The sequence below is a fragment of the Hyperolius riggenbachi genome, chromosome 10, assembly GCF_040937935.1.
Source record: "Hyperolius riggenbachi isolate aHypRig1 chromosome 10, aHypRig1.pri, whole genome shotgun sequence".
NCBI lineage: Eukaryota > Metazoa > Chordata > Amphibia > Anura > Hyperoliidae > Hyperolius > Hyperolius riggenbachi.
This window is the reverse complement of record NC_090655.1, coordinates 107854120-107865985: the sequence shown is the minus strand read 5'-3', so window position 1 is coordinate 107865985 and position 11866 is coordinate 107854120. Positions and strand designations below refer to the sequence as shown.

General features: G+C 46.7%; 1 protein-coding gene across 1 annotated transcript in view; it reads left to right on the top strand.

Moving 5' to 3' along the window:
- The first annotated feature begins 10539 nt into the window (after positions 1 to 10539).
- The window catches only part of FBXW4 (F-box and WD repeat domain containing 4), a 257632-nt gene continuing 256305 nt past the window's right edge, over positions 10540 to 11866 (top strand). Inside the window, exon 1 of the mRNA XM_068255667.1 lies at positions 10540 to 10840. Within this exon, the coding sequence (XP_068111768.1) occupies positions 10650 to 10840 (191 nt within the window). The 5' untranslated portion in view covers positions 10540 to 10649. The remainder of the gene's footprint in view (positions 10841 to 11866) is intronic.

Below are 11866 nucleotides of genomic sequence, written 5' to 3'. Positions count from 1 at the left end.
GGTGCATATGGTCATGAAGAGATGGAGTGAACTGAACACATGAGTAGGAGGCATAATGATGGTTCACAGTGATCCACAATGTGGAATGCGCTATTTCTGCTGGGTCCTAATGGCTTTAGGACCCTGAATTTAAGTACCTGTGTTCTTGTTGTTGGTGTAGACCTTTTTACCTAATATTGGAAATTGACATTTGTTTCCGGTGGTGTAGTGGATAGCAGTCTCGCCTTGCAGTGCCAGGTCTCCTGTTTAAATCCCAGGAAGGGCACAGAGTTTGCACATACACTGGTCCCCTCCCATGTCCCAAAAACATACAGGATCATTCATTGGTTTCACAAGGGCCCGTTTACACTAGAAGTCGCAAACGCTGAGCAATTTTCTGGAGTTTTATAGCGTTTTTTCCGAGAGATTTTACAGCGATTTTTCACTGTACAGAAAGCGTTTTTTCGATTAGTGTTTTGTGATTTCTAGTTCAATAAGCTGTGTCTGAGTCTTCCATAAACAGGAAATTACATCTGAATGAAAATTATATATACACTGAGGGGCGCTGCTAGTATTAATGCCACTTGATATATGTTCTACACAATGGTATACAACCTCCTACAGTTCTCTTCCTGCTGCTAGCCTTAAGATATGTGGGGGTACATCTGCACAGGAAAAAAGAGGTGTTTTGTGGGTAAACTACAAGGTTTGATGGGTAAAATCACTGGAAAAACTCTGTTGATTGTGAACAGGCCAGCACTTCCAGAGCGATTTACCAGCGCTCCTATACTTAACATTGAAACGCTAATCGCTAAGAATCCTTCAGAAAATGCTGCAGGCAACGCTTTTCAGCAAATTGCTTAGATGAGAACACTTCTATATACTTTTCATTGTACAAGCGTTTTTCAAAATGCTAGCGATTTTCAGCGATGCTGAAATTGCTTGTAAAGAACACAAGTATGAATGGGCCCTAAATTGGAACTACAACTGTGGTAGCGACTGATTGTGAGTTAGTGACCGGATATAGTTACTCTGTAAAACACTGCAGAAGATGTCAAACAAATATTAACTGAATTAAAAGCTCTGTTTTCCTTCAGTGGATATAATTTGCCTAGAACTTCCCTGTCTTTATAACATCCTAGGAAGCAGAGTAGGAGCTCCTGTGTTAAAGGACATCTGAGGTGAAAATAAACTTATGAGAAAAACAATTAAAAATGACTTTTTTACACATCCCAGAGTTTTATTTGATATTTAAATCTAGTTTTTACTGTTTCATTGTCTCTGTTAAATTACACCTTCATTGAAGTACGCAAGAGCTAAAATTATTATGAATTATTGACCCATTTCATCGCCGTTTACTGACAGAAACTTTTTTTAGCGTTGTAATTACTTATCAGTGAGGCTACTTTCACAGTGGGACGTTGTGTTTTGATGCGACGTTAAAGTCGCAACGCAAACTAACAACGCAACGTCCCAAATACGTCACAACGCAACTCTATGCCCTGTTATCGTTGCATACAGTAGGCATACAGGCAATGAAAAGTATGCTTCCAGGTCATTACTGAGCATGTGCAAACAGTCCAACGCAGTTAATAACATGTATAACGCACTGCATGCAGCACTTCCTAATAATGCTACACGTTGCACACAAACGCAACGTGTGCACTGTGAATGTTGCACAGACTTAATATTTCTGTGCGTTTGTCCACGTTAAAACATTTTCTAACATGCGACTTTAACGTCACACTGTGAAAGAGGCCTTAGAGTTATGCTATAGTCTGACCCAGTCCCGACCCGAATAGAAACTGTCACTTGCATACCTGATGTTTAAATCTTTCAGGCAGAGAAAGAAAAAAAAGGAACACAGCATAGTTATTTGTGTGCTTGGCACAGTACATGTACATGTCTATCTCCTCATGTCACATCACCTTACTTGTCCTTTGAGTTACAAGACGCAGAACATTTTATATTGCGCTTTTCTCCTGGCAGATTCAAAGCACTAGAGTTGCAGACACCAGGGTGCACTCAGTAGGCAGTAGCAGGGTGTCTTGCTAAAGGTCTCCTACTGAATAGGTGCTGGCTTACTGAACAGGAAGAACAGAGATTCTAACCCAGGTCTCCTGTGTCAGAGGCAGAGCCCTTAAAGTGAAAAAAAAAAAAGTTTTACTCACCTGGGGCTTCCCTCAGCCCCCTGCAGCCGATCGTTGCCCTCGCCGTGTCTCTCCGATCTTCCCGTCCCCGCCGGCGACCACTTCCGGTTTCACCGTCAGGACCCAACAGGCTGGGAACGCAAGTGATTCTTCGCGTTCCCAGCCACAATATCTCCCCCTATGCTGCTATTGTGGCCTTCCTTGCCCCAATAGCAGTATAGGGGGCGATATTGTGGCTGGGAACATGAATAATCACTCGCGTTCCCAGCCTGTCAGGTCCTGACGGCAAAACCGGAAGTGGTCGCCGGCGGGGACGGGAAGATCGGAGAGACACGGCGAGGGCAACGATTGGCTGCAGGGGGCTAAGGGAAGCCCCAGGTGAGTAAAACTCATTTTTTTTTTTTTTTACACTTAACCACTTGAGGACCACAGTATTTTCGCCCCTTAAGGACCAGAGCCTTTTTTTCCATTCAGACCACTGCAGCTTTCACGGTTTATTGCTCGGTCATACAACCTACCACCTAAATGAATTTTACCTCTTTTTCTTGTCACTAATACAGCTTTCTTTTAGTGCTATTTGATTGCTGCTGAGAGTTTTAGTTTTTATTATATTCATCAAAAAAGACATGAATTTTGTCAAAAAAATGACTTTTTTAACTTTCTGTGCTGACATTTTTCAAATAAAGTAAAATTTCCTATACATTTGAGTGCGAAAGTTATTCTGCTACATGTCTTTGATAAAAAAACAAACCATTCAGTGTATATTTATTGGATTGGGTAAAAGTTATAGCGTTTACAAACTATGGTGCCAAAAGTGAATTTTCCCATTTTCAAGCATCTCTGACTATTCTGACTCCTGTCATGTTTCATGAGGTGCTAAAATTCCAGGATAGTATAAATACCCCCCAAATGACCCCATTTTGGAAAGAAGACATCCCAAAGTATTCAGTGAGAGGCATGGTGAGTTCATAGAAGATTTTATTTTTTGTCACAAGTTAGCGGAAAATGACACTTTGTGACAAAAAAAAAAACGTTTCCATTTCTTCTAACTTGCGACAAAAAAAAAATGAAATCTGCCACGGACTCACTATGCTCCTCTCTGAATACCTTGAAGTGTCTACTTTCCAAAATGGGGTCATTTGTGGGGTGTGTTCACTGTCCTGGCATTTTGGGGGGTGCCTAATTGTAAGCACCCCTGTAAAGCCTAAAGATGCTCATTGGACTTTGGGCCCCTTAGCGCAGTTAGGGTGCAAAAAAGTGCCACACATGTGGTATTGCCGTACTCAGGAGAAGTAGTATAATGTGTTTTGGGGTGTATTTTTACACATACCCATGCTGGGTGGGAGAAATATCTCCGTAAGTGACAATTTTTTGATTTTTTTTTACACACAATTGTCTATTTACAGAGATATTTCTCCCACTCAGCATAGGTATGTGTAAAAATACATACCAAAATACATTATACTACTTCTCCTGAGTACGGCGATACCACATGTGTGGCACTTTTTTGCACCCTAACTGCGCTAAGGGGCCCAAAGTCCAATGAGTACCTTTAGCATTTCACAGGTCATTTTCTGACATTTGGTTTCAAGACTACTCACAGTTTAGGGCCTCTAAAATGCCAGGGCAGTATAGGAACCCCACAAATGACCCCATTTTAGAAAGAAGACACCCCAAGGTATTCTGTTAGGAGTATGGTGAGTTCATAGAAGATTTTTTTTTTTGTCACAAGTTAGCGGAAATTGATTTTAATTGTGTTTTTTCACAAAGTGTCATTTTCCGCTAACTTGTGACAAAAAATAAAATCTTCTATGAACTCACCATACTCCTAACGGAATACCTTGGGGTGTCTTCTTTCTAAAATGGGGTCATTTGTGGGGTTCCTATACTGCCCTGGCATTTTAGGGGCCCTAAACCGTGAGGAGTAGTCTTGAAACCAAATGTCGCAAAATGACCTGTGAAATCCTAAAGATGTGTGGTACCGCTGTACTCAGAAGTAGTATAATGTGTTTTGTGGTGTATTTTTACACATACCCATGCTGAGTGGGAGAAATATCTCTGTAAATGACAATTGTTTGATTTTTTTTACACACAATTGTCCATTTACAGAGAGATTTCTCCCACCCAGCATGGGTATGTATAAAAATACATCCCAAAACACATTATACTACTTCTTCTGAGTACGGCGGTACCACATGTGTGACACTTTTTTGCAACCTAGGTGCGCTAAGGGGCCTAACGTCCTATTCACAGGTCATTTTGAGGCATTTGGATTCTAGACTACTCCTCACGGTTTAGGGCCCCTAAAATGCCAGGGCAGTATAGGAACTTTACAAGTGACCCCATTTTAGAAAGAAGACACCCCAAGGTATTCTGTTAGGAGTATGGTGAGTTCATAGAAGATTTTATTTTTGTCACAAGTTAGCGGAAAATGACACTTTGTGAAAAAAAAAAATACAAATCAATTTCCGCTAACTTGTGACAAAAAATAAAATCTTCTATGAACTCATCATACACCTAACAGAATACCTTGGGGTGTCTTCTTTCTAAAATGGGGTCACTTGTGGGGTTCCTATACTGCCCTGGCATTTTAGGGGCCCTAAACCGTGGAGTAGTCTGGAAACCAAATGCCGCAAAATGACCCCGAAATCCTAAAGGTACTCATTGGACTTTGGGCCCCTTAGCGCAGTTAGGGTGCAAAAAAGTGTCACACATGTGGTATCGCCGTACTCAGGAGAAGTAGTATAATGTGTTTTGTGGTGTATTTTTACATATAACCATGCTGGGTGGGAGAAATATCTCTGTAAATGACACATTTTTGATTTTTTTTAAACACAATTGTCCATTTACAGAGAGATTTCTCCCACCCAGCATGGGTATGTGTAAAAATACACCACAAAACACATTATACTACTTCTCCTGAGTACGGCGATACCACATGTGTGACACTTTTTTGCAGCCTAGGTGCGCTAAGGGGCCCAACGTCCTATTCACAGGTCATTTTGAGGCATTTGTTTTCTAGACTACTCCTCACGGTTTAGGGCCCCTAAAATGCCAGGGCAGTATAGGAACCCCACAAGTGACCCCATTTTAGAAAGAAGACACCCCAAGGTAATCCGTTAGGTGTATGGTGAGTTCATAGAAGATTTTATTTTTTTGTCACAAGTTAGTGAAAAATGACACTTTGTGAAAAAAACAATAAAAATCAATTTCCGCTAACTGTTGACAAAAAATAAAATTTTCTATGAACTCGTCATACACCTAACAGAATACCTTGGGGTGTCTTTTTTCTAAAATGGGGTCACTTGTGGGGTTCCTATACTGCCCTGGCATTTTACGGGCCCAAAACCGTGAGTAGTCGGGAAACCAAATTTCTCAAAATGACTGTTCAGGGATATAAGCATCTGCAAATTTTGATGACAGGTGGTCTATGAGGGGGCAAATTTTGTGGAACCGGTCATAAGTAGGGTGGCCTCTTAGATGACAGGTTGTATTGGGCCTGATCTGATGGATAGGAGTGCTAGGGGGGTGACAGGAGGTGATTGATGGGTGTCTCAGAGGAGGTTAGAGGGGAAAATAGATACAATCGATGCACTGGGGAGGAGATCGGAATGGGGTCTGAGGGTTTGGCCGAGTGATTAAGAGCCCACACGGGGCAAATTAGGGCCTGATCTGTTGGGTAGGTGTGCTAGGGGGTGACAGGAGGTGATTGATGGGTGTCTCAAGGTGTGATTAGAGGGGGGAAATAGATGCAAGCAATGCCCTGGCGAGGTGATCAGGGCTGGGGTCTGTGGGCGTTCTGAGGGTGTGGGCGGGTGATTGGGTGCCCTAGGGGCAGATTAGGGTCTAATCTGATGGGTATCAGTGACAGGGGGTGATTGATGTGTAATTAGTGGGTGTTTAGGGTAGAGAACAGATGTAAACACTGCACTTGGGAGGTGATCTGACATCGGATCTGCGGGCGATCTATTGGTGTGGGTGGGTGATCAGATTGTCCGCAAGGGGCAGGTTAGGGGCTGATTGATGGGTGGCAGTGACAGGGGGTGATTGATGGGTGGCAGTGACAGGGGGTGATTGATGGGTGATTGATAGGTGATCGGTAGGTTATTACAGGGAAGAACAGATGTAAATATTGCACTGGCGAATTGATAAGGGGGGGTCTGAGGGCAATCTGAGCGTGTGGGGCGAGTGATTGGGTGCCCGCAAGGGGCAGATTATGGTCTATTCTGATGGGTAGCAGTGACAGGTGGTGATAGGGGGTGATTGATGGGTAATTAGTGGGTGTTTAGAGGAGAGAACAGATGTAAACACTGCACTTGGGAGGTGATCTGATGTCGGATCTGCGGGCGATCTATTGGTGTGGGTGGGTGATCAGATTGCCCGCAAGGGGCAGGTTAGGGGCTGATTGATGGGTGGCAGTGACAGGGGGTGATTGATGGGTGGCAGTGACAGGGGGTGATTGATGGGTGATTGATAGGCGATTGACAGGTGATCAGTGGGTTATTACAGGGAAGAACAGATGTAAATATTGCACTGGCGAATTGATAAGGGGGGGTCTGAGGGCAATCTGAGCGTGTAGGCGGGTGATTGGGTGCCAGCAAGGGGCAGATTAGGGTCTGATCTGATGGGTAACAGTGACAGGTGGTGATAGGGGGTGATTGATGGGTAATTAGTGGGTGTTTAGAGAACAGATGTAAACACTGCACTTGGGAGGTGATCTGATGTCGGATCTGCGGGCGATCTATTGGTGTGGGTGGGTGATCAGATTGCCCGCAAGGAGCAGGTTAGGGGCTGATTGATGGGTGGCAGTGACAGGGGGTGATTGATGGGTGATTGGCAGGTGATCAGGGGGGATAGATGCATACAGTACACAGGGGTGGGGGGGGGGGGGGGGGTCTGGGGAGAATCTGAGGGGTGGGGGGGGGGTGATCAGGAGGGAGCAGCGGGCAGTTTAGGGTTAAAAAAAAATAGCGTTTTTAGATAGTGACAGGGAGTGATTGATGGGTGATTAGGGGGGTGATTGGGTGCAAACAGGGGTCTGGGGGGTGGGCAGGGGGGGTCTGAGGGGTGCTGTGGGCGATCAGAGGGAAGGGGGGGGGCAGGATCAGTGTGCTTGGTGCAGACTAGGGTGGCTGCAGCCTGCCCTGGTGGTCCCTCGGACACTGGGACCACCAGGGCAGGAGGCAGCCAGTATAATAGGCTTTGTATACATTACAAAGCCTATTATACACTATCCGTGCAGCGATCCGGGTGCTAGTAACCCGCCGGCGCTTCTGAACGGCCGGCGGGTTACAGCGCGAGGGGGGCGGAGCCAGTCGCCAGCGAATGATCGCGTCACGAACGACGCGATCGCCACAAAACCACGCCCACAGCCGCCCCCGCCGATGGGCGTATTGCAGTCGTTTAGGCCCGGACTTTGCCGCCGCCCATCGGCTGGGGGCAGTCATTAAGTGGTTAAGTGCCTCTTTAACCAGGACACTATCCACACGCTAGATAAAACTCAGGTGAGGCAGCCGATAACGACCGGCTCTGCTGAGAAACCAGCATGTGTACAGCAACCCTTGATCTGCCCTGATGGATCACTTTGGCCAAGCGAAGTCTGAGAGCATTGTTGTCTCCACTTACCCTGCGTGACGCCACCCCTCTCCCCACATGGAGCACAACATTACCGTCAGGTGACATTGATTGAGTGGGTGTCCGGGGCTTCGCTTCAACATAAAACAATCACCAAAGATTTCGTAAATGTCAGACAATATGAGTATCACACAAAACCTTAGGTATCTGGGAACATTTATCAATCTTTATTGACATTTCATAACACTACTCAAGAGATAAGACTATGGGCTTAAGCCCTGTCTACACGGGGAGAGGTTGTAGCGATCCGGCGGCTCGATTAGCCACCGGATCGCCTCTTCCGCGTGCCCGCCGCGTCCCCGCTCGCCGCATTCAATTCCCTGCTCGTGCCCGCTCGTCCCCGCCGGCGCCGCTTATCTTCCACTCGATTCCCTGCCATCGTCCCCTCGCGGGGAGCGAGCAGGGAATCGGCGGTGCGGAGATCTGTCCTGTCGGATCTTATCAATCGAGCCGCATTAGCGGCTCGATTGATAAGGAGCATCGCGGCCGCATCTACTCGTGTAGATGCGGCTTTAAAGGTAAAAATTTGCTACAAGTTAAAGGATACCTGAACTGACATGTGACATAATGAGATAAGACATGTGTATGTACAGTGCCTTGCACACAGATAACTATGCTGTGTTCCTTTTTTTTTCTTTCCCTGTCTAAAAGAGTTAAATATCAGGTATGTAAGTGGCTGACTCAGATAGGAATTGACTACAGTGTGACCCTCACTGATAAGAAATTCCAACTATAAAACACTTGTCTAGCAGAAAATGGCTTCTGATCAAGGATACACACGGGCTACTCTTGTCTGCTGTTGCCAGCAGACAAGAGACCAGGGAGCAAAAGCTCCCTGGCGGCAACAGCTATCCACACGTCTCGCCAGAAAGGCAGAGATGCGGCGGAAGCTGTCTGTAAAGGGAGCATCCCCCGGCCGGATGTTCCAATCACTTGCCTTTGTCTCGTCGCTAGTCCGCATACACACGTAGTACGCGTGGCAGACTAGCGACAGTTGCGGAGACAGAAGTTGCCGGCAATTGAACTGTTCAATCGCACGGCAACTTTACTGTACGGCGCCAGTTCGAAGCGCGCGCGTCAAACACACGGGGCAACTGTCACTCAGACATGCGCGTGCCACGTGTTTGTGGTGACAGTTGTGCCCCGTGTGTATGGGCCTTCAGAGCAAGAAAGAATAAAAAGGGGAATTTCTTATCAGTGAGGGTCACACTGTAGTAACTTCCTGTCTGAGTCAGCCACTTACATACCTGATATTTAACTCTTTCAGGCAGAGAAAGAAAAAAAGGAACACAGCAGTTATTTGTGTGCTAGGCACTGTACAAACCCATGTCTATCCATACCTGGGGTTTCCTCCAGCCCCCTTCGCCTGATTGCTCCCCCGCTGTCCTCCGCCGCCTCCTCGTTCGTCCGCAATTCCTTTTGGTAACTTTGGGAGTTGGAGCTTACTGCGCATGTGCAGCCCGGTTGCATGCACGTGCCCCATCACCGGGCGCAGAATGTTACCGGCCGCGGGAGTGCAACGGGGGAGCGCACGTGGCTGCACTGCACAGACAGGCCGAAGTTACTGGGAGGATTGCGGACAAACGAGGCGGCAGAGCGAGCAGGCTGAAAGGGGCTGGAGAAAGCCCCAGGTATAAATGTTTGCTTTGCCGCTATATTAGGTACCCTTTAATTATTTAAGCTTAATTACTCTAGCTTCACCTAAAGTTCTTGTTCAGTTCCACTTATTTCAATACAGTATAATCTTGTTATAGTAAACTCTGATATAATAAAAATTGAATATAGTAAACGAAATGTCTATGTTACGACCAAGTACCATTATATGTATATGGGAGTAATCCCTGGTATAGTAAATCCAGATATAATAGAACTACTGGGGCTTCCTCTAGCTCCCTCCAGGCTGACTGCTCCCTCTCTGTCCTCCCATGCCACCTTGATCCTCCGCTATCTGGTCCAGTAATTCTTGTTGTCGGGGCGTACTACGTAAGCATGGCCATCTGCACCCCCATTGTGCTTGGAAGCATTCTGCACAGGACAATCCTAGTGACAGGAGCGCGATGGGAAGAAGAGGGTGTGGGGGGAGCACACAGCTGGAATGTGCATGATCCGACTTGCCCCAGTTGAAGAAATTACCGGGCCGAATAGCGGAGGATCCAGGTGGCGCGGAAAAACAGCGAGGGGGGGTGATCGGCCTGAAGGACGGCTGGAGGAATCCCCAGGTATGTAAAATTTATTTCTATTCAACGTCTCAGGTAGACTTTAAAATTAATTTTACTGATACCATTTAAAATATCACCTAAGAGAAAACTTATGCTGGATCCACACCATACAATCTTTTTGGCAGATTTACCTGCCAGATCAATTATTTCCAGCATGTCCGATCTGAGAATCGATCAATTTTTTGAGCGATTTTCATTTGTTTCTATGGAAATCTGTCAGAATATCCTCAAAAGAATCAATTGATTCTCAGATCGGACATGCTGGAAATAATTGATCTGGCATGTAAATCTGCCAAAAGAATTGTATGGTGTGGATCCAGCATTAGGAGAAAAGGTGAATTGGATTAGGCCCTTTATGTGCTTCTGTATGGCAATTTCTGATATAGTAAACTAATTGTCCCGGTCCCTTGGAGTTTACCATTAAGGGATTCTACTGTAATGCACATAAAGCATTGCAAACCCAAAATGATGTGTATAGCTGGGGCCCAGGAGGAAGCGCTTCTGCAGGGACAGCAGTCGGGCATGCTCTGCACGGATTCAGGCGCTGCTGTGGGTCACGTGACTCCCTCGCAGACTGACATGGCTGCCACTCTCAGCTACCTGTGACCCGGCCAGCAACCATGGCAAACAGCAGAGCCCAGACGCCACAGCACTGCCAACCCCGGACATGGGCCCCGTCCTGCTGCAGCTGCCCGAGGAGATCCTCCTGCTCATCCTCTCCTATGTGGACCGCCAGGCGCTGGGGCGACTAGCCCAGGTGTGCAGAAAGCTCCGTCACTTCAGCAGCCGGGACTCGGTGTGGAGGAGGCAGGCGAGGCGCTGCCTGAACACCGGCTTCCTCCAGCAAGGCACAGACACGTGAGTACCCCACAGCAGCGGGGCTCCGGCCTAGCCACACAACCAACTTTACGCAAATTGCTTTGTTGCTAGGCTGCGGACAGCCGCTTCCGCATGGCGTCACTGCGCCGGTGTCGTAGCGGGGGTATTCACTATAACGTAGCTGACGGAAGACGTCATTAGATGCACACAGCTAGCAGAAGCATGCATAGTACAATCGGCATTCTCTGGTGTAATCTCATTTTTCCTATGGATAATCAGTGCACAGAGTCAGACTTTCATCTGTATTGCTCTTTTGTTCTATAATGACGCTATGTAGGTGTGTATTTGTAATTGTAAAGGCTATATAAAAAAAAGTTGTTTTTAAAGGGAACCTGAAGTGAGAGGTATATGGAGGCTGCCATATTTACTTCCTTTAAAAAAAAAAAAACCAGTTACCCGGCAGCCATGCTGATCAAAGTAGGAGAAATGTGGATTCATAGATGCCATTATATATTGTGACATTTGGGTGCCCAGGGCACCCAATACATAGCAGGCAACTGCTATATATTGGACACCCAAATTTCATGCGTTAGCCGCAATTTATAATGACCCCAGCATTAACTTATTAGTGGTAAATTGGCAGTGGGGGTCAGTTTGTTAGGTGTGGGGGGAGTGTAAGGTGTGTGTGTGTGTGTGTGTGTGGGGGGGGGGGGGGGGGGGGGGTTAAAGGGACCCTGAGCAGGTGATGATAAAAACAAAATTTACACTCACCTGGGACTTCCTCCAGCCCACCGTAGGCCGTGAGGTCCCCCGTCGTTCTTCCTGGCTCCTTCCCTGGTCCCGGCTCTGGTTGCAGGACAACTTTGGCCTGAAGTCGTCAGGTCTGCTTTCCGATTCAGTGTATAGCGCCATTACCCAGGCCGGTATGACAGTCCTGCGCATGTGCGGTCCTCTCGTCATAGCCAGCCTGCGCAATGGCGCTATATTCGGAAGCGTGAAGCAGACCTGATCACTTCAGGGTGAAGTTGTCCTGGAACCGGGACCAGGGAAGTAGCCAGGAGGAAG